This window comes from Arachis hypogaea, chromosome 8, assembly GCF_003086295.3.
Source record: "Arachis hypogaea cultivar Tifrunner chromosome 8, arahy.Tifrunner.gnm2.J5K5, whole genome shotgun sequence".
In the NCBI taxonomy this organism is placed as follows: domain Eukaryota; kingdom Viridiplantae; phylum Streptophyta; class Magnoliopsida; order Fabales; family Fabaceae; genus Arachis; species Arachis hypogaea.
Genome location: NC_092043.1, coordinates 44,984,924 through 45,008,683, shown reverse-complemented (window position 1 = coordinate 45,008,683; position 23,760 = coordinate 44,984,924). Strand labels below are relative to the sequence as shown.

The following is a 23,760-nucleotide window of genomic DNA, read 5'->3' as shown; positions in this document are numbered from 1 at the left end:
TACCCGTTAGTGGGTGAGTCCTAGTTTATAGATCAGTTAAGATTTATTCTGTTTTGGTGCTGTGAATTATCTGATCACGTCTCTTATCTTCAGTTGAGTAATGCCGTTCGGTCCTGATCATGGGCCGGGATTTTCGGATGGTTGATACGGGACCGAGCTTTGTGATGCACGTGTCTTTTTGTTCGGATGAGTGATGCCGAGCTTATCTGTGCTCGTGCCGAGCTTATTGGGCGGTTGGTGCAATGTCAGCCTCAAAGTGCTTGCATGCCGAGTATGCCGGGTGACCGAGGATACAGGTAACGTATCATAGCCCCCAAGCTAGCCTTGGTGTGGACAGGACTAAGGCGAGCTTTCAGACCAAGGGGACTGGATCCTCGGTCGCCGCATATGGTCCTTGCAGCCCCCAAGCTCGTCTTAGTGGACTATGTTGGTTTTGAAACGTTTTTTGGAGGTATTAAATGCTTATTTCGGTTTTTCGCGCCCTCATGAATGATTGATTTGATTGTGCTGCGCGTTCCAAGGAACCCTTGACCGTCAGATTTGTGGAGTGTTGATCGTGGGTTTTTATGGCTTTGATTGAAGGGTAACGCTTCATTTCTAACTGCTACCTATTCTGTAATAAGCAAGGCTTTTTTCTCTGAGTCTTTTGTCTTGGAAACTTCTGCATTTGGGGAAATAATGAGCCAGAAAGGTGAGTGTTGATTTTAGTTTTTAAACTGTTCCTCCTATCTTTACTTTCAGTCTTCTTCTATTTTGTTCTATGGAGGAGGAAGATTCTGGTACGAGTAAGAGTGGTGTGTATGGCTGGGTTGATTCAAGGGTTAAGGAGCATGCGTCTCTATTTCGTGATAAGGAATCAGTTGACATATTAGGTTCCAATGTATGGGTTAGGAATGGTAGTGGTATAAGGATAGAGGTTCTTCCCTGTGAGGCCGGTGACCGGGTTTACCATCGTCGTGATGATTGGGCTTATTTTTATATGTACAGTTGTTTATTTACTGAGTTGGGGGTTAGGGTTCCGTCCACTGAGTTTGAGTGTGGCGTTCTTTACTGGTTAAACTGTGCTCCCAGTCAACTGCACCCGAATTCTTGGGGGTTCGTGAGAGCTTTTGAAGCGTTGATGGGTTTTCTTGAGCGACCACCTTCTCTTCGGTTGTTCTTTTCTTTATTTCAGGCGAAAGGGGTTGATCGGGGTGTTTGGGTTAACTTAAGTAGTTATCCACGTCGTGCGATTTTTGGCCTTTACAAATCTTCCTTTAAGGACTTTAAGACTATGTATGTTAAAGTGAGGAGCGTGCCTGAAGAGTTTCCCTTCTACTTGAGTGAATACCTTGTTGAGAGATTCCCTTTATTTTGGTGTTCTGAGCCCATGCAATCTCTAGATGTGGATGATAGGTCGAATGATGATCAGCTTGTTATGGAATTTTTGTTTGAAAAGTTGGGGCCTAAAGGATTGTTGTCTGTTTCTGAATTGTTGAAGTGGGATTTCGATAGAGAGGCAGTTCTGAGATATCTAGGTAATCTGGCTGTGTTTTGCTTAGTTTGTTGTTTTATCTTCATCTGTTCTTATTTTGTTGGCTTGTTGGTGCAGGTGAGAAGGTGCCTACGATTACTACTGCCGGTCTGAAGTCATTTTTCAGTCAGCGGAGGAAAGCTGAGAAGGAAAGTTCGGCTACCAATGCTGATAAAGGTCCTGTGACTCAGTCCGAGGCTGCCCTCAGGTCTAAACGAAAAAGGGGTTTTGCGAAGGAGAAGATTGTCGAGGCCTTCTTGAAGGAAGGGGATTCTTCTATGGAGCTTCAGCGAGTAGAGACTGCCTATGAGTCTCAGAAAAGATTGCATGGTTATTTGGAAAATGTTCATTGTCGTTCACTATGGGGAAAACTGTATCCCTTTTCTGTCATGGCTGATGAACTTTGCTGCTTTCCGGATGACATGAAGATGATCGAGGATGTCGGCCATGTGGGAGTGAGCCGCTTTATGCAGGTGAGGGTTGTGTTTGTCTTAATTTGCGTTTGTCTTCCTTGTGTTGACTGCACTTTGCTATTGTTGTAGGTGATTGGTGCACGTATGGTAGCTGTTGGCCGTGCTCAAGAGCTGGTTTTAGAGAGAGAGAACAAGTCTGCTGTGGATGTTGCCGAGTTGTCCTCGGCTTTGGAGAAGAAGGAGAAGACTATTAGGGAGTTGTCCTCGTCGTTGGAGTTGAAAGAGTCTGAGCTTGCTGAGAAAGAACGTCTTCATGTTTCCTGTGAGGAGGAGATGAAAACTGTTAAGGCTGACAATGATCGCTTGGGGTCTAGGGTGAAGGAGTTGCAGACTGAGGTTTATGAATCATATGCTCAAGGGTTCGAGTGCGCTGTGGCACAAGTCCGGGTGTTGTTTCCTGGGTCAGATGCGGACAAGCTTGATGCAACTAAGGTGGTTGTAAACGGGCGGCTTGTGGACGATGGCGCTGCTGATAGCGGGGAATCTAGCATTGGGGATAAGGCCGAATAGGCTTTAGCTTTTTATTTTGTACAAGGTGTAACAGCTTTTGGATTTGTGACTGTTTTTGTTTTGTTGAACAATTTTGAGAACTGATCTCGGTAGTTATATTTTGTGTTCCGAGTGTGTGGCTCGATTATAACTTATGTTATTTGAAAATGAAGTCTGGTACTTCGATAAGTTATACCAGTATGTTTTTATTTGAAAAATGATTGCGTATGTGCATGAAAGGTGGTGGCAGCCATCATTGATCAAATCATCAATGAGGGGAGTTGAGGTTCTAAGTAAGGGGCTTCTGTTTAAACGAGCCTTTGAGATTTCGATCGAATAACTTGGTTATTGTTTGTGCTTGTTTATATCTGCACGCGTTTCTCCGAGTATTACTTTCGGAACGTGCGGATTGTACTCCGAGTATGAGGCTCGGGTTAGTTTTAGATGACGGTAATGTACTTGTTCGCGTATTATGCGCGGCATTCGCATGTTGAGTTCCGAGTATGAAGCTCGGATTAGTATGTTTGTTACTCAAATTTTGAGTTGCTTTTGTGGTTGGGATTTTCCGAGAATTAAGCTCGGTTAGTGATGGTAAGGTTCCGAGGATTATGCTCGGATTCTTTGAAATGTACGTTTTAACTGTCAAAATGTGAACCGTTGTTCAATAGTTCGTACGAGTACAATGGTTTGCTGCGTCCGGCCTCGTTAAAACCCTTTCCGAGTAAAACCCATGTATTTTGGGAAAAAACCTTCGGAGGGAAAAAGAGTACCATTATTCGCAAATTATATGTTACATCATGACTGATATTTTCTTAAGGAGGAAATGTTCCATGTTCCTGGAAGTTGATCTCCTTGAAGAGTTTCGAGCTTGTAAGCCCCCTTTCCGAGGTTATAGAGTATTCGGAAAGGTCCTTCCCAGTTCGCCGCCAATTTGCCATGTCCTGGAGGTTTTCGGGCTTCTTCTGTGCGCCTAAGCACGAGATCTCCATTGTTGAAAGATCTGGGAACCACTTTTCTGTTGTGTCTTTGCTCTAGGTATTGTTTTCTGGCTCGCTGTTTTATGGCGGAGATGTCTCTTTCTTCTTCGATGAGGTCCAGTTCGGCTGTCCGAGCTTGTAGGTTGCCCGTTTGATCATAGAGCTCGGTCCTTAATGTTGGGACGCTGACCTCTACTGGGATAAGTGCTTCTGCGCCGTATACCAGTTTGAAGGGGGTCTCCCCCGTGGCAGATTGAATGCTAGTGTTGTAACTCCATAGAACTTCTGGAATGAGGTCTGCCCATTCTCCCTTAGCGTCACCGAGCTTTTTCTTTAATCCCTGCAAGATAATTCTGTTAGCTGATTCAACTTATCCGTTAGTTTGCGGGTGCTCTACTGAGCTGAAATGATGTTTGATGTTAACGTTTGTTAGAAAAGCGGCGAGCTTATGATCTGTAAATTGTCTCCCATTATCCGAGATTATCTCTCTTGGTATACCATATCTGCATATGATATTTTTCCATAAAAAAGATCGCACCTTTTCTGCCGTTATGTGTGCTAATGGTTGTGCCTCTATCCACTTAGAGAAATAATCTATTAAAACCAAGAGGAACTTTACCTGGCCTGGCGCTTTCGGGAAAGGTCCGAGGATATCTAATCCCCACCTATCGAAAGGCCAGCTTACCTCTATGGTGTGGAGCTCTTCGGCTGGGGTCTCGGAGAGGGTGGCATGCTTTTGACAATTATCACATGCCTTAACTTTGGAGATGCAGTCCCGTTTTATCGTCGGCCAATAATATCCTGTTCGCAGGATCTTTGCTGCTAATGCTCGGCCGCCAATATGGTTGCCGCAGACTCCTTCGTGTGTTTCGGCCATGACCTCCTCGGCCTCCTCGTTGCTGATGCATTTAAGTAGTGGTTGTGAATGCCCTCGTCTGTACAAAGTGTTTCCCAGCACTGTGTAATAGCTTGCTCTTCGTCAGAAGAGTGGCAAGTTCGGCTCGCCGTTTGGTATAGTGCCTGTGTTGATGTAATTGAAAAAAGGTGTTCGCCAATCTGGGACCTGTGTAATACTCAGAATTGTATCCTGCTCAAAACTTGGTTTGTCAAGCGTTAGCTGGGACAGTGCCGACGTGTTCCCGGTTTGCCAAGTTGTGGCTAGTTTAGATAACACGTCGGCCCTGGTATTGTGTTTTCGGTTTACATGAATAATATCAAATTCTTTAAATTTTGAAATTAGATCCTTTGTTATGAGCCAATATTTCTCTAACAAAGGATCTTTTACCTGAAATTCGCCCTTTATTTGATGTACCACTAATGAGGAGTCGCAGTAGGCTGTTATTCGAGGTATTTGCAGTTGTAGGGCGTGCTTTAGTCCAGCGAGTAGGGCCTCATATTCCGATTGATTGTTGCTTGCGTTGAAGCGGAACTGTAGTGACTGCTCGGCCACCACTTTGTCTCCCTCTTTGAGTAGTATCCCAGCCCCACTGCCTTCTTTGTTTGATGCTCCATCCACATGTATGGTCCATTTCACGTCTGTGTTGTATGTGTCATTTGTCATCTCTGATATAAAGTCGGCCAGAACCTGTGACTTCAGTGTTTTCCTTGATTCGTACCGAATATCGAACTCGGAGAGCTCGACCGACCATTTTATTAATCTGCCGGCGAGCTCGGGTCTGGTTAGTATCTGCCTTAATGGTTGGTCCGTTCGTACTATGATTGTGTGGCTCTGGAAATAGTGCCGCAGTCTTCTTGCTGTTGTGATTATGCCAGTGCCAATTGTTCTATCTTCGGGTACCTTGTTTCTGCTGGTTGCAGTACCCTACTGATGAAATATACTGGGTTCTGCTTTTTCCCTGTTTCTGTCACCAAAACCGAGCTTATAGCATGGTTAGATACTGATAAGTATAAATATAATGGGTTACCTGTCTCGGGTTTCTGGAGGATTGGTGGCGATGTCAAGTGTTGTTTAAGTTCGGTGAAGGCATTTTCACATTCGTCTGTCCAGTTGAACTTCTTGCCTTTAGAGAATGTCTGGAAAAAGTGATAAGATCGATTTGCCACTGCAGGTAGGAAACGTGACAGGGCAGCTATTCGTCCTGCAAGTTGCTGGACTTCTTTTACTGTTCTTGGGCTTGTCATGTTTAGCACGGCCTTACACTTTTCTGGGTTGGCCTCGATGCCTCGAGATGTTAACATGAATCCGAGGAACTTCCCTCCTTGGACTCCAAAAGCACATTTGTCTGGATTGAGTCTCATGTTATATGCTCGGAGTTGTTTGAAGATTTCTGATAAGTCATCACAATGTGACCCCTGCATGGGTGTTTTGGCTACCATGTCATCTACATAGACCTCCATATTGCGGCCTATCTGATGTTGGAATACCTTGTCCATTAACCTCTGATACGTCGCACCTGCATTCTTTAGGCCAAAGGGCATTACCTTGTAACAAAAATTTCCATGTTCTGTTATAAAAGCCGTTTTGCTTTGGTCTTCTGGATGCATCATAATCTGGTTATAGCCAGAGTATGCATCCATAAAACTCAAAGCTTTGAAACCAGAGGCGTTGTCAACTAATTTATCAATGCAAGGCAATGGGTACGCATCTTTAGGACAGGCTTTATTTAAATTTGTAAAGTCGACGCACATGCGCCATTTACCTGAACTCTTCCTTACCATTACCACGTTGGACAACCATGTGGTGAAGCGAATCTCTCTTATGAAACCTGCATTGAGGAGCTTTTGGGTTTCTTCAAGTGCTGCTTGTCTTTTCTCCTCTCCGAGGTTCCTTTTCTTCTGTGCGACTGGTCGGGCTGTTTTGTCAATTGCTAGCTTGTGGTAGATGACCTCTGGGTTTATTCCGGGCATGTCCTCTGGCGTCCATGCGAAAAGGTCGGCGTTTTGGCGAAGTGTGTGAATGAGTCTTGCTCGGTCTGCCCCTTTTAATGCTTCTCCAACATATGTGTATTGGTTGTCGTCTGCTGTTAGTGTTACTTGTTGAAGATTGTCCATTGGCCGAGGTCTTTCGCCGAGGTCTTCCCTGGGGTCGAGGTCGGCTAGTGTTGTTGTGTTGGCGGACGTTTGAATGGCCTGGACCTGGGGCCGAGCTTCCTGTTTTGTTTGTACTGGTTTTAGACCAGCATTATAGCATTGCCGAGCTTCTTGATGGTCGGCATACACCGTAGCGATCTTGTTTTCCTGCACTGGAAACTTGACACATAGATGTAATGTGGACACCACTGCCCTGAATGTGTTCAGCGCGGGTCTCCCAAGTATAATATTATAAGGGCTGTAACAGTTTACTATTAGGTATTGAATATCAATTGATTTTGCCATAGGGATCTCTCCCATTGTGGTCTTTAGCCATATGTGTCCCATGATGGGGACTCTCTCTCCGGAGAACCCAATTAGCTCTCCAGAGGAGGGTTGTATCAATTTTTCAGATAATTTCATTTTTGTAAAAGTAGAATAAAACAAAACATCAGCACTACTACCTGGGTCTAACAATGTTTTTCTTACCAACAGATCTCCAACCTGGATTGAAATTACCACGGGGTCGTCGAGGTTAGGGCTTGCTGATTTGAAGTCTGTTTGGTTGAATGATATTGTGACGTCTGGTCCTTTGTCCTTTTTTGGTTGTATGGTTCCTTCGATTGCCAGCATTGCTCTGTAGCTCCGCTTTCTGGCCGAGCTTGTTTCTCCTCCGCCTGCGAATCCTCCCGATATGTGGTTGATAACTCCTCTTGGCGGGTCAGGAGTGATCCTTTCTTTTTTGTCGTCAGCCGTTGCTTGCTTATGCTCTGTCCTGTCCGAGTTTCCTCCCTTGCCCCTCCGGGTCTCGATGTACTTGTCCAGGAGACCTTGGCGTGCTAGTCTTTCCAGGAGGTCTTTTGCGACGATGCAGTCATCTGTTGTATGACCGAACTTCCGGTGGAAGGCGCAATGTTTTGTCTTGTCCACGAATCGTTGATCCTGGTAGTTCCCCGCTCGGGCTGGTGGTTTAATGATTTTGGCGTTGAGGATTTCTCTGATGATGTTTTCTCTTCTGGTGTTGAATCTGGTGTAGGTGTTGTATTTTGATGCTGGTTTAGAGGGTTTCTTTGTGTCTCTATTGCCTGGAGATCTGAAGGTCCTTTCCTCATCTCTCCTGTGTGGTTGTTTGTCTGATTTCTGAGCTTCTCGAAGTTCTTCGATTTCCATTTGACCTGCCGCCCTTTCTCGGAACTCTTCTAGGGTTTTTGGCTTTGTTATGGCAATAGTCTCCCGAAATTTGCCGGGCCTGAGGCCGGCTTTGAGGGCGTGCAGGTGAACGGCTGGGTCCAAGTCTTGGATCTCCATGGTAGCGTCAGCGAATCTGGTCATGTAATCTTTAAGGCTCTCATGCTGGCCTTGTTTGATGGTGCCGAGATAGTCCGATCCATGTACATAGATTCTCGATGCGGCAAAGTAATCGATGAATGATCTGGCAAGGTCCTCGAAAGAGGAAATTGATCCCTCAGGGAGTTTGGAGAACCAGAGTAACGCCGCGCCGTCGAGGTAGGTTGGGAATGCTCGGCAAAGGACAGGCTCGTTCTTGGGGCCGTTGAAAAACATCATTGACTGGAACTTCTTTATGTGGGCTCGGGGGTCTCCGAATCCTTTGTACGGTTCCAGTGCAGTCGGAAGGGTAAAGTTCTTTGGCATCTGATAATTTGTGATCTCCTCGGAGAAGGGGTTGTCAAGGGTGAGCTTCTCCTTTGGCGGGGCGATGTTCAAGGGGTCTGTGGCATTATGAGCCGAGCCTTTGGAGTTCTCTCCATTGTTTTGCGTTGAGAGCTCGGCTATCCTTCGTACCTCCGCCTGAAGCTCAGCGATCTGAGCCAGGAGGTCATCCTGTGATAGTTGTGGATTTTCCTTGTCAGCCATGTCCGAGGATCGGGAATCCTGCAAAATAAAGTAGAAGACTAGACAAAGGAAAAAATGGGGTTAGATGTACTCGAGGCCCCACGGTGGGCGCCAAGTGATTCGTCCGAACACCAGGGAGGCCGAGCTTAAGCACTTCCAAACTGGCCGCCGGCAAAAGGGAAGAGCTTCACGTCGGCCGGAATCAAACACCGCGGCGGGAATACCTGCACAAGATACTCTGACGCTCAAGTCAGTAATAGTCTCAGAAGAGAGAGAGAGTAAATGAGTTTAGAGTAAAGAGTAAGAGACTGAGAGTGATAGAACCTGAGCCTTAGTCGAGTGTGTTAGCTAGATTTTATAGGAATTAGTTTCTACCCGTTAGTGGGTGAGTCCTAGTTTATAGATCAGTTAAGATTTATTCTGTTTTGGTGCTGTGAATTATCTGATCACGTCTCTTATCTTCAGTTGAGTAATGCCGTTCGGTCCTGATCATGGGCCGGGATTTTCGGATGGTTGATACGGGACCGAGCTTTGTGATGCACGTGTCTTTTTGTTCGGATGAGTGATGCCGAGCTTATCTGTGCTCGTGCCGAGCTTATTGGGCGGTTGGTGCAATGTCAGCCTCAAAGTGCTTGCATGCCGAGTATGCCGGGTGACCGAGGATACAAGTAACGTATCATAATCTAAACAATTTGTATTAAAAACAAGTTATATAAAATTCTATCACTCTAGAAACAACTCGAATCGAACGAGTTGGACAAATCATTGAAAGGCTTCATTCGATAATTCTATCCGCTTGATTACTCGAGTCTGACTTCATAAAGCTCGACTTCAAGTAGGGGCACAATTAATAAAGCAACGAAGTCTGATGGCTATAAAGATTATCTGATACTTTAAAATGACTCAAAAGTAAACAAGTTGTATTTAAAACAAGTTGTGAAGTACTAAAAACAGCTCGAATTTAAATGAGTTGTATGAAATCAAATAAAAAAAATAGCCACGTTTTAATTAAACGATTTGAAATGAAACAAATCGTAAAACCTTAAAATTATTCGTATCGAACGAGCTAGACGAGATTATACTCAGAAATAATTACAAGTTTTGAAATTAATGATTTGTATAAAAAAAATCGTACGAAAGCATAACTATAAGTTTCAAAAATGATTTATATTAAAACAAGTTATTAAGCTGTAAAACAACTCGAACTAAGCGCGTTGTATAAAATCCAATCAAAAAATTATCATGCCTCAAAATAAGTGATTTGTACAAAAAACAAAGTCGTACAACAAATTTACAATCTTCAAAACAACTCGATATAGAACGAGTTATACAAATTAGCTCTAGAAAAAAGACTTCGCCAAAAACAAGAAGTATAAAGAGAGCAAGCATAAAAATAACTTGTAATATCATATTACAAAACGACAAAGTAACAACTACACTACAACAAAATGATAGCACAAATGGTTATGAAGTAATGTTATGAAAACGTTACATCATTCAAATCATGTTAAGTCGATCGACCTCTTTGACTTCAGACCTTAAAACTACTAAACAACTTCTTCATAGCTCAACATTTTGACTTGGTCATCTAATTGCTCGAGCCCGACTTTATAAAGCCCGACCTCGAGTAAGGGGCACTTTTCATGCACTGGCCCACAATTTAGTCAGGCCCAAAATGAATAAAGCTCAACCTCCAGATATCGTTTTGATCTACCCCCTGCCCGACCTCATAGAGGTCGAACATAGCAACATAAGTTCGGTCACACTTATTTAAATAAGTAACTAGGGTTAACCACAAAAATACCTCTAAATTATTTAAACGTTGACAAAAATACACTCAAATTTTACTATCGACAAAAATGCCTTCAAATAATTTAGAAACACAACAATACCTAACAGTAAATATATATTTTCAAAAAATACCTTAAAGATTGAATTTTGATACAATTTTTTGCAGGAATAATTATAAAATAATATATTATTATACATGAAATTGGTGAGTTTTTCTTCAGTATATAGCTTTTTATAAAAAAATTTTCAACAACCAATAATACTTTTAAAAAATCACAAAACAATATATACTTAACAAAAAATTACCAAATTTTAAGAATAATAATATCTTATTTTTCTAATCATGTTTGTAAAAAATTGTATTAAAATTCAATCTCTAGTATATTTTTTGAGAAATACATATTTAATGTTAGTTTTTTTACAAGATTATCTAACATTAAATATGTATTACTCAAAAAATACATTAGAGATTGAATTTTGATACAATTTTTTTCAAGCATAATTAAAAAAATAAAATATTATTATCCTTAAATTTTGGTAATTTTTTGTTAAGTATATTTTTTTGTAATTTTTTTGTTAACAACTAATAATACTTTTAAAAAATCACAAAAAAATATATACTTAGAAAAAAATTACAAAATTTTAAGAATAATAATATCTCATTTTTTAAAATTATGCTTGTAAAAAAATTACATCAAAATTTAATCTGTAAGACATTTTTTGAAAATATATATTTGGGCAAATCACACGTATAAACCAAATGGAGCTCAAAATTACACAATTCTACAAAAAAGAATAACGTTACAAAGATCTACCAGAAGGACAATTTTATGTAATTCGAATCAGCCTTATTCGAATTACTCATTCCAACACTAACCAACTCGAATTACTAGAAATACACACAATCGAATTCGTTTATGTAATTCGAAGCAGTCGACTCAAGCTGTTTCGAATTACATAAATCTGACTAATTTGATTTGTGTGTATCTCTAGTAATTCGAATTGGTCTGATTCGAATTAGTGTTAGAATGGGTAGTTCGAATGAGGTTGATTCAAATTACATAAAATTGTCTTTCTGGTAGATCCTTGTAACGTTTTTTCTTTTGGTAGAATTGTATAATTTTGAGCTCCATTTGGTTTATATGTGTGATTTGTCCTATATATTTACTTTTGGGTATTGTTGTTATGTTTTTAAATTATTTAAAGGTATTTTTGTCGATAGTAAAATTCGGGTGCATTTTTGTCCGCGTTTGAATAATTTGGGGATGTTTTTGGTGGTTAACCCAAGTAACTAACTTCTAAGATATCTCCTATTAATCTAAAAGGAAGATCTAAACAACTCGCCTAACAAAAAGAAACGGTTATCCACCCTCAAATATGGGACTACTCTAAAAGGTGGTTATCTATTCTACTATATTCACAATTATATTCAAGTTTCAATCTACTAAAAATCTACTTAAAACCCTTGTTAACTTAAGTATCGAAATCTCTTACAAGTACCACCCCCATCTCCTTAATAGGAACTCGGACGACGACACCTCGGTACCAATACAAGTTGGACGCAGCCTCAAAAGAAGTCTGGATCTCACGTTTAGGCAAAACAATAACCCAGATAACTCAAAACGAGTCTTGTTATATATTATGTTTTTTTAATATATTATGTAATTATATATTCTATTTTTTATTAATATATATAATTTAAAATATTTAATTGAATATTATTTTTATAATTATTTAATTTTTTTATTTTATAGTTTTTTTTAATTAATTGTTTTTTAATTATATAAAAGTATTAAAATAAATATTAAAATTTTATTTTTAAGTTTTAAATTTAAAAATATAACTCTAGAATCAATTAATTTTAATTAATGAAACGCATAAAATTTTGTTAACTATACATATCATAAGGGTACTAATACTTTGTGATTTTATATCCTACCTTAGTAATCCACTTTGTGTCTTGCTGTCTTTTCTAATTCAAAATCAAATAAATAATTGTAAAATAACTTAAGAGTAAGATTCGTGTGCTCCATATGCAATCATCTTTACATGGCATATCAGCAGAGAATGACGGTCGTTGAGTGTGAGACCGACTCAACAGATACATTTTATTTTGTGAACTACTAGAAAATCCCTGCCCTGTTTTCTTCGTGTCTTTTCTCTTTGTTCTTTTTTCTTTCTTTTAGTTCCACGACATAAAAAAAAATCACGCAGTAAACACCAAAGAACAATCTCATCCACACAAAAAACACCAATTAAGTCTAAAAATGTACTCTCAACCAAACAAACAAATTTTGGAAGGAAAAAAAAAAAAGGCTAAAAGCAGTTCAGTTTCCGAAAGATTTGAGCAGAAATTCGAAAGCCTCTGGAACCTTGTTATATCTGTCCAATTCCATTTCCCATTCGTCTAAGCTACGGTCCTTCAATCTAGAGCCCAGTTTTTTTAAGGCCAAAGGAATACCCTTTGCAATACTTAGTGCTTGAGGAACAAGATTTGCAAAGTTTTGTGCCGGTTCGCCACCATCGAAGGCATACCAACAAAAGAGTTTGCGAGAGTCATCATCACTTAGCTCTGTCATTTGATATCTCTTAATTTTAACACGATGTCTATTCAACAAAGTTGCATCCCTTGTTGTTATAATAATTTTACTGCCAGGACCAAACCAATCACACCCCCCAGCCAGCGATTTCAACTGTTCTATTTTATCAACACCATCCAACACTAAAAGAACCTTTTTAACACTAAGTTTGCGTTTGATTTCTCTGCCTCCACCATCTGTATCGCCCCTCCTGCTCTCTCGCTTCTCGCCCATCTCAGATAACAACGTGGACTGGAGATCTTCCACTTTTGGCTTATCTCTGATGTTGGAAATAAAACTTGCAGCAATATATTGGTGGTTAATAATGTTGTTATAAATATACGCAGCAAATGTGGTTTTGCCTATGCCAGGAGGTCCACAAATTGCTAGCATTTGAACCGCATCATTGTTGCCTATATCTAGATGCGATTTCACCTCCTCAAAACGAGAATCTAATCCAATTACGTCTTTGATTTGTAAACGCAAAGGAGGCAATCTAACAGAGACGCCTTTAACAATCATACTGATAAGCTCAGTTTCATACCTGCAATTTCATAAATAATATATGAAAAATAATTACAAGTCCTAAATTATCCTCCTAATTTTTAAGTTAAAGAAGTTTTGAATTTTGTATTTTTTTAATTAATATATAAATTTAAACACTTTACTCTTTTACGTATTAAGAGAATAATTAGTTAGGCAAATGAATTAAGAATCACAATCATTTAGTACCAATAAATTATAGCTCAAATGATATAATTTTTTCATACTCATCAAAAAATTCATCGAATCTCTTTATTTTTGGTAAAAAAAATAATCACAATGATTTAGTATATAGTCTTTAACAAAAAGTTTTCACCAATCCAAAAACTTTGACTCACATTATAAACACAAATTTAACTGACGTTTTTTATTTACGAAAATTTATTTGATCCATTTAATTAACCAAAACAAACATTATTAATAGGATAATAAATTGACCAATAATACTACGAAAATAATAACCTAAAATCACTTTATTTAATTTAAGATTTATAATTTTATATATGAGAAAGTTTAGAGTACCAGCGCTTTTATTAAAAGCCGGCCAATATTTAATCAGCAAAAGAAAAGTGAATAATTTTACATCATTAGATAAAATTTTACACTATTAAAAATACTAATAATAATTATTGATGACTACAAATTACAAAACTTAGATAAATATAAAAAGACTATGCTCTATTAGCTTATAATTTATAATTATTACATTAATATTACTCAACTATTTCATCAGTAATTAAAAAACATAAGAAAATTTTAGAGTAATTTGTATAGTGTCCCATACATTTTTGATAAATTAACAAGAAGCAAAGCCATTGGTAGTTGACTAGTTGGTTTCAGGTGAAAGGTAGAAGGAAATTAAACTTACTTTTTATCGCAATTTAATGCAATGAGGTCGCATACTCTAGACAAAGCAGACCGCCATGTTTTGATCTTGTCCGATTCTTCTCCCAATCGCAATCTCTCTTTATGTTGAGTAATGGCTTTGCCATATGCCCTATCTTCCTTCTGCCAACGTACATCTGCAGCTGTCACGCCGTCATAGAAAAGTCCCACAACCTGCATCGTTTTTTTCTCTAACACTCCATGATCTTGGCAACCTCATCGAGGCACCTTGTGGAAAATGGAAAGTCTTTACACAGCACTACCACTGATATTCTGGATCTTTCGATTTTCTCGATAAGATCCGGATTGGTTTCTTCCTCTTCCGTCGTCGATTCTTCCTTGTCGTCGTCTTTGAAGGTTTTGATATCTATGCCGTCCAAAGCTTTATAGAGATGATCAATGAACGCGCGGTGAACTCCGCGTCGAAAGCTCAGAAAAACATCATACGTGTAGTCAAAGGATGCTACACCATGATTTGCCATTACTATAATTTAGTATGTGTTTGAATTGGTATTTGTTAAACTGAAATTTGAATGAATTTGATTTTGTAGAATTGATTTTGAGTAGAAGTGAGTTATTACATCAAGGTTTTGGTTCAGAAAGTTTTCACATGTGAGGGGGAAATTTTCTTATACTGATGAAATCGCAGTCTAAGAAGATGGGGAAAAAGTGTTCCTCCAATCCGTCAAAGTTTTCAAAAAAGACTTTCATTTATTCCAAAGTCTTGTTTTTTTTTTTTTTTTAATAATTGGTTTCACGTTCACACTGCCGTAGACTAAAGTTTAATAATCCGCCATAGTTTGGAAAATCACAATTGGCTTGTTTAAAATTATTATTTTTCAAAAGGATTCTTTAATATATTATTAGGTTAAGTATGTTGAATTCTTTGACATTTTTTAATTTTCTTTTCGTATGAATATTTATTTAACTCGAGTAAATCACCAAAAGTGTTTTGCAATTATCAACACACTAGTAGAAGTATCTTCTAAATTTATAATGATAAAAATACTTTTAGAATATTTTAAAATATAACAATAACACTAAAAAAATTACTTATTTTAAATGACAAACAATCGTTATATTTAATAAGTTATTTGTGTATTTAATATAAAATTTTGTAGAAATATTTGAATAACTTTTTACAAAATATACACAAAAGTTGAAGCCAAAATTTAATCTTTAAATTTTTATTTTTAAAAAAATCTTTAGTTATTTACATAAAAATGCAAAACATTAATACAAAAACATCTTATTAATTTTTTTTTATAAAATTATATCAAATGAGATAACATAAAATGAAAAAACATCATATTCAACTCAAAACTTTAAAACATTAAGTTAATAGGTCTCTAATCTTATAAAATTTTCACTCTTTCTTATTTTTTTTATATGGGACTAACTTCATACACTCTTCACACTTGCAACATTAACAAATATTACATTGGTATCCAAAAGATTCAGACGCGGACAAAAATATATCTAAAAAAACGTATTCAATAAAACAACTCTCGAATAATTTGCAAATATGACAAAAGTAACCAATAAATATTATATTTATTTTTTTATAAGTAACAAAAAAAAAACTTATGTATTTAGCAAATGGTTTATTAATTTGAACCGAATTTTATAGCAGTATTTGTGTGAACTTGGTTGTAGAAGTACTGCAAAATCATAAACTGAGCTCAGCAATGCTCAGTTTCCTTAGATAGAGAAAAAGAGTAGTACAGAGAGAAGAGGGTGAAATGTGTCTGATACATTGAGAATATATGGTATTTATAGAGTCATACCGGTGAGATAGTGAAGAATTCTCTTGACAGCTAGCCAATGTTGTTGTTGTGGTTGGTGCATGAATTGGCTTACTCTATTCACAGAGAAAGCAATTTCTGGGTGAGTAAGGGTGGCATACTGTAATCCACCAACTAAGGACCTATAGAAGGTGGCATCTTCAAAGAATTCTGAACATTGTTGTGTCAATTTTGTAGTGTGTAACATAGGAGTAGGGATAGAATTTGAATTATGCATGGTAGCACATTGTAATAGATCCACTAACATACTTGGATTGTGAGATATGTAAATCACCAGAAGGAAGAAAATTGAACTCTAAACCAAGGAGATAATGTAATACTCCAAGATCTTTTAATGAAAACAAAGAGTTCAGTTGAGAAATTAAAAATTCAATATGATCATTGTTGTTTCCAGTAATAACAATATCATCCACATAAGCAAGAATATATATAGTAGATGATTTATCAGTTTTAACAAATAATGATAGATAAGATTTGGTGTTGTGAAAGCCAAATATAGTAGATGATTCATCATGTTTTATAAAAGGAAAAGTCTAGAGAGCTAGCAACTTTTGTGTTTTCTGGCCAACACTTAACCATCAAAAGAAAAGTGAGTGATTTCTTACCATTGGATATAATCTCACACCATTAAAAATACTATTGATGGTCAATTGATGGTTACAAAATACCAAAATTGCTGGCCCCCTAGCATTGCTCTAATTTCATCAAACAGAAGAATAAGGAAAGATATGCTCATCAAAAATAACATTGCATGCAATAAAAATCTTACCATCAGAATTTAAACATTTGAAACCTTTAGATTGTAAGCATAAATTGTGGAGCATAACCCAAGAGCACTTATCAGATTTAAGTTCCAATTTAGATTTGTTGTAGGGTCTTAAGTGAGGAAAACAACTACAACCAAAGACTTTTAACATCAAGTAATCAGGTTTGATATTGTGAAGAAGCTCATAAGGTGATTTCATCTTTAAATTAACAAAAACTAATTGCAAGGAAGCATTATATGTAGTTAATGAATCAGAAAAGGGAAGGGAATGCATTTTTCCTAAATAGCAAGGCTCACAAAATAAGGGAACAAAATCAGCTTTATTTAAGCAGGGCAAATTACATTGTTTGATTACATCTTGAACAATCTGAATTCATGGATGTCCTAAACGCCTATGCCAAATTTCAAGACCAGCTTTACTTGTAGCAAGAAAAACATTAGCACTTCTTCTGTCACCTGAGATTTTATAAGGTAATGGAATGCATGAAACTCAAAAAATAAATTATTGTCAAGGCAGAATTTAGACACACTCAAAAGATTCTTTGCAATATCAAGAACATGAAGAAGATTTTTAAGAATGAAATTAGTATTAGTGATAGGATTATGCAGATAAGAATAACCATGTTTGAGAATGGGAATATCTGACCCATTAGCAACATAGAGCTGATCAAGAGCAGTGTAATCAAGTTATTGCCAAAGAGAGCTATGATCTTCAAGGTTCTGGCCTTTGATGACAAAGAGAGCATGTTATTGCCAAGTTATAAAGTTCTTGTCATCAAGTTGGTTGTAGAAGTGCTGCAGAATCATGAACTGAGCTCAGCAATACTCAGTTTCCTTTATGCTAAGAAAGACAGAGAAAAAGAGTAGTACAGAAAGAAGAGAGTGAAATGTGTTTTATCTGAGTATTGAAATTGTGATTATTCTGTACATCTCATACATTGGGAATATATGATATTTATAGAGTTATACTAGTGAGAATAAGCAAGCTACACTATTAATACACCTTAACCTTTTCTCCTTACAGATATTCTTCAATAATTTGAATAAATATTTAGAAGATTTACAAAAAAATTTAGAACAAAACTTGATCTTTAAATTTTTTTTTTCTTCAAAAAAATTTTATCATTCACAATAATTTTTTTAAAATAAATTACTTTACATAAAATTGTCAACTTTTAAGGATGAAAAATCCTTATTTTTCTAATGATATTTACAAAAAGTTGTATTAAAATATGATTTGTAAAGTATTTTTTCTAAAATATATATTTAATATTTAGTTGTTTTGTCACATTTTTAAGTATTTTAAAATATTATTTTTCGTTAATATCTTTTAAAGTTATTTTTGTTAGTATTGTGAAATTTCAGATACCATTTTAATAATTTATTCTTAATTTACTGAAATTAGTTTTAAAAAATTTGTTTTGATGACAATTAGCTATGGGTTTGGCTCTTTACTTGAAATGTTAGTTGTTTGGTTTTTAGCTATCTAAATCTTTCATATAAAATAACCCAGGGGTTCATTATCTTTTGAGCTCATTCTCTCCCGACTGATTTTTTTTTTTTTTTTTCTCATAGTGGTCTTTAACAACCAATTCACAAATGAAGTTACTTTCTTTGTAAGAGTATACTACACATGAGTTCTAAACCTTTCTCAAATTATCTCAATCTGGAGGTAACTCTTTCTTTCTCATTTTAGATAAATAAACGTCACTCTCTTTCTATGTGATCTCGGCCTCTCTCTTTTTCATTTAGTTCATCTATAAATTCTTGTTCGCATTGATTGGTTATGTAGAGGGGTTTTAAGATAAGGTAAATTTTTTGGTGTAGAAGGAGTTGTCTTTCTATATGTATAGAAATGTGTTGTATTCTATAACTGTATGACATGTGTTTTATTAAGGGGATAGAATCTATCTTTACTAAGTCTATATGCAGACATGTTATAGTATATTCACGTGATAAGGCTGATAACATATATATTATTAGTAGTAATTATGTTAGCGGCTTACAATTATTTTATTGGACAAATAAATGAGTTTACGTTAAAGATTGTTAATATTTTTTTGACGGTTTATTCTTTTGATATTGATTTATGAGATTTTTGCTTCTTTAAAATTTAATGAGTAGATTACTCATGAATTAAAGTTAAAACTTAAAAGACAAAAAAAATTATTTAAAAAGGCAAAAATTTCATAAATCAATATTAAAAAAATAAACAGTAAAAAAAATATTAACAGTTTTTAACATAAATTTATTTATTTTTCAATAAAATAATTATAAGCCCACAATTATGCTAACATAATTATTACTAATAGTATATATGTTATCAGCCTTATCACGTGAACATATTATAACATGCTTGTATATAGACTTAGCAAAGACAGATTCTGTCTCCTTAGTAAAACACGTTTCATACAATTATATAGAACATACGGTATTTTTACACATGTAGAAAGATAACCTCTTCTGTACCGAACAATTCACCGTTAAGATAAAATCTAGAGTTATTATACACACAAAAAAAAGTCAAAGAAGATAATAGAGTAAATTGTTGTTTATATATATTCACGAAAAAATGAAAATAATGTTGTATGTATGAAAAAATAGATTCCGATAAATAAAATTATTCAAATTAAAAAATTATCTAAACACAAACTATTCATTCCAACTCAACCTATTCCCAAATTTCCAACCACAATTCTAATTTTATCCCACCTCAATTCTCAACCACTCAGAATGTATTTGGTTTAGCGTTTGGATTAAGAAAAGTAAGTTTAAAAAATTTTAGAATGTATTTGGTTTGTATTTTTATTTTTTATTTTTATTTTTATTTTTAATATTTTTTATTTTTTGATTTTATGAACAAAAAAAATAAAAACAGAAGGTGAAAATAGAAAATAAAATTTTATTATTTTCACTATTTTTATTTGTTCTTTCACAAAATTTAAAAAATAAAAACACTAAAAATAAAAAATAAAAATACGCACCAAACACACCTATAATGCTTTAATTTTTGGTTTGATTACTTTTTTTTTCCTTTGAACATAGTCGTGATTTCACACTCTAAACCAGATTCACGCGAAATTACAAATTTTAGCTTATATGTTCACTTTTTATTGAAATTTTAGTTGAAAAAAATTTAATTATTTATTATCAATTTTACCCTTTGTTTTCTTTTTTCACGAGAGGCACAAAGAACAATTCACTTTAAGAATTATTAATTCCACTAGAAAAGGTAAATTAAATAAAAAAATTAACAATAAAATTAATAATAAATATTAAAAAAATACTATAAAAAAGAATATAAAAATATAAAATTAACATTCTTATATATATATTTAACATGAAATAATAAAATAATATAAAAAATATTTAAATTTATAACAATAACTTATTTTTAATCAAAATTTTAGTTTGTAAATTTTGATTCAAACTAATTTTTTGATAGTTCATAAATTTGTGGTCTTTAAACTTTTTTTTATTTTTACATGTTACTGTTCCAATACTAAATACGCAGTATAGGAACAAAGACTTTTAACTAAATGACATACGCGATTAATTTTTGTATGGGGTGAGTGAATTATACGTGATGCAATTAAAGAACAACTTCATGCAAATATATTTAAATTTATAATGATCATGTTTTGGAAATATACGCTTGAAAATTCATAATTTGTTGCGATAAAGATACTTTATCACATCTTATATGAATGTTTATTTTTTTTGGTGACTATATGAATGTTTATTTTCTATGAGATATAGGTTCTTAAAGATGATTATATTTAATATGAAATTGAAAAAGCTATTTCACGTATATAAATAGAGGCTTAAGCCTCTAACTATTACACACAGCAATAAAAACATTTTTCTTTCCTCTTTTATTATAATACTCTTTTTATACAATGCTAACATTTCTCTCTCCTTTAATATAAATACATAAATTATTCTTATTATAGTGAGATTATTATTGGCTAATATTAATACTTGTGTTTTCTACTTCCACTTTTATTTTATATATTTTCTTTATTTATTTTACAATACGTTATCAGTACGAAACTCTGATTAAATTTTTAGGAAGACTCAGGTAACAAATTTTTATTATGTCGAAACTCTCTTATCTTGAATTTAATGCTCTTGATATATCTGGAAACAATTATTTATCATGAATATTAGATGCTGAAATCCATCTTAATTCAATGAATCTTGGAGATACCATTAAAGCTGAAAATAATGCATTCCAGAAGGATAAAGTCAAAGTCATGATTTTCCTTCGTTGTCATCTTGATAAAGGATTGAAAAATGAATATCTCACATTAAAAGATCTTGCAGATCTTTGGAAAGACCTTGAAGAAAGGTATAATCATAAAAAACGGTGATATTTCCTCAAGCTCGATATGAATGGACGCACTTACGTCTGCAGGATTTTAAATCCATAAATGAATATAATTTTGCAATATTTCAAATCACCTCACAATGAAATTATGTGGGGAAAAGATATCTGATAATGATATGTTAGAGAAAACTTTTTTGACCTTCCATGCCTCGAATGTGCTCCTGCAGCAGTAGTATCGAGAAAAAGGATTTAAAAAATATTCTGAGTTAATTTCTTACCTTCTTGTTGTTGAACGCAACAATGAATTACTTTTAAAGAATCATGAAGCGCACTCAGCTGGCGCCGCCCCATTTCCTAAAGTAAATGACAAGGTTTTAGTAATAAGAAAAATTATGGAAGAAAAACAAATCATGTTCACAAGAGAGGATCTCACCAAAAGTGGGATAAAGAAAGAAATTATGTGCAAAATAAATCAATAGAGGATAAGTGTTTCCGTTGTGGTGGAAAGGGTCATTGGTCGCGTATCTGTCGTACACCAAGACACCTAGTCGATCTTTATCAAGCATTTTTAAAAAAAGACGACAAAGGAAAGGAGACAAATTTCGTTTCAAATGATGTTGTTAAAAATTCCACCACTCATTATGATGTATCTAACTTCTGTGAGGACTCTGAAGGAAATATTGGTCATTTGATCAATGATGGAATAGTTTAATATGTGGGATTGTTAAGTATTTATGTAAAATAAATAATGTAAAGAACTTATTGTTAAGTTTCATTTAAGTTTCAAATGTGATGTATATAAATAATGAAATATTAATGTTTATGAATTTTGAAATTATTAAATGTGTCAAATTTTAAAATAAAATTTTAGTATATGACATTATTTTTATGTACAGTGTTTCTTAAAAAAATAATTCCAATCAAGTATTCAATTTAACTGACCATACTACTCATTTTATTATTATTATTTGTCTTTGAAGAAAATAATAAGAATATATAATGAAAATGTATGCCTTGGGGATAGCGCAAATTTGCACACCATTCTCAAAAGTGATATATATTTTACCCATATTGTGCCAAAAGAAGAATATGTTAATACTATTATTGACTCAGGCAATGTGATTGAAGGCTCTGGAAGAGCTATAATTTTGTTTCCCGGAGGAACAAAATTCTTAATAAATAATGCACTATTGTCTACTAAGTCTCTGAGGACCTTATTGAGTTTCAAAGATATTCGCCAAAATGGATATCATGTTGAGACAATGAATGAGAAAAATCATGAATATTTATGTATCACAACTCATGATTCAAATAAGAAAGTTATATTAGAAAAATTACCATCACTTTCATCTGGGTTATATTATACCAAGATTAGTGCAATTGAATCACATGCCATTGTAACCAGAAGTTTACTAGTCCAAATGAATTCATAACTTGGCACGACCGATTGGGTCATCCGAAAACAACCATGATACGGAGAATTATTAAATCTAGTGAATTTTGTTGTGCTGCATGTTCTCAAGGGAAGTTAATTTTAAGGCCATCACCAGTAAATATTGGATTTGAGTCTCCTGAATTCCTAGAAAGGATTCAAGGCAATATATGTGGACCTATTCATCCATCATGTAGATCTTTTAGATATTTTATGGTCCTAATAGACGCATCTTCGAGATGGTCACATGTGTGCTTATTGTCTTCTCGCAACCTGGCGTTTGCGAGATTACTGGCTCAAATTATTCGATTAAAAGCACAATTTTTAGAAAATTCAATCAAAGCAATTCGTCTTGATAATGCTGGTGAATTTACTTTCCAAGCTTTTGATGCTTATTGTATGGCTAATGGAATAAGTGTTGAACATTCAGTAGCTTATGTTTACACACAAAATGGGTTAGCAGAATCACTTATTAAGCGTCTCCAATTAATTGCTAGACCCTTACTTATGAGAACAAATCTCCCAACCTCGATTTGGGGGCATGCTATCTTATATGCCGCAACATTTATTCGTTTGAGGCCAACAAGTTACCATCAGTTCTCTCCTATGCAATTAGTTTTTGGCTAGCAGCCAAATGTTTCCCATTTAAGAATATTTGGGTGCGCGATATATGTTTCCATTGCACCACCTAATCGCACCAAAATGGAACTCCAAAGAAAATTTGGGATATATGTTGGATATGATTCTCCCTCTATAGTGAGGTATCTTGAGATACAAACTAGAGATGTATTTAAATCCTAATTTCAAATTATCATTTTGATGAATCAAAATTTTCAACATTAGGGAGGAGAATAAGCTTCCTGAAAGGAACTTAATTAGAATGCATCATCGTTGATGCATTTAGATCCTCGATGAGGGCAATGTGAACTAAAAGTTTAAAAGATTATACATTTGCAAAGAATAGCAAATGAATTGCCTGATGCACTTTTCGATACAAAGAGAATAACCAAGTCTTATATACCAGCGAAAAATGTCCCAATTCGAATTGATGTCCAAGTTGGACAAATTGACACCGAAGCAAATACACGCCAGAAGCGTGGCAGGCCTGTCGATTCCAAAGACAAAAATCCTCGAAAGAGAAAAGAGGTAAATACTATTCCTGTTGACAAAGACATAGTAAAAACACATGCAGCTGTCCAAAATTCTGATATAGTTTTAACGCCAGAAGATGTTCAGGTACCTGAAAATTGTAAAAATGACGAGATCTCGATAAATTATGTCTTTACAAAAGAG

The 23,760-nt window shown here is 35.2% G+C and overlaps 3 protein-coding genes across 3 annotated transcripts; all 3 read right to left on the bottom strand.

Annotated features, from left to right (window-relative positions):
- Nucleotides 1-4,431: 4,431 nt before the first annotated feature.
- LOC140174748 (uncharacterized) lies at nt 4,432-5,013 on the bottom strand. The gene is made up of 2 exons (XM_072200258.1): nt 4,738-5,013; nt 4,432-4,539 (listed from the first exon to the last, which is right to left on the bottom strand). Exons 1-2 carry the CDS (start codon nt 5,011-5,013, stop codon nt 4,432-4,434), a joined length of 384 nt encoding a protein of 127 aa, XP_072056359.1.
- Nucleotides 5,014-5,216: 203 nt separating this feature from the next.
- LOC140174747 (uncharacterized) lies at nt 5,217-8,357 on the bottom strand. Its single transcript, XM_072200257.1, has 2 exons — nt 6,129-8,357; nt 5,217-5,963 (listed from the first exon to the last, which is right to left on the bottom strand). Exons 1-2 carry the CDS (start codon nt 8,355-8,357, stop codon nt 5,217-5,219), a joined length of 2,976 nt encoding a protein of 991 aa, XP_072056358.1.
- Nucleotides 8,358-12,134: 3,777 nt separating this feature from the next.
- LOC112707724 (TMV resistance protein N) lies at nt 12,135-14,852 on the bottom strand. The gene is made up of 2 exons (XM_025759633.3): nt 14,118-14,852; nt 12,135-13,250 (listed from the first exon to the last, which is right to left on the bottom strand). Exons 1-2 carry the CDS (start codon nt 14,312-14,314, stop codon nt 12,455-12,457), a joined length of 993 nt encoding a protein of 330 aa, XP_025615418.1. The 5' UTR covers nt 14,315-14,852; the 3' UTR covers nt 12,135-12,454.
- Nucleotides 14,853-23,760: the final 8,908 nt, after the last annotated feature.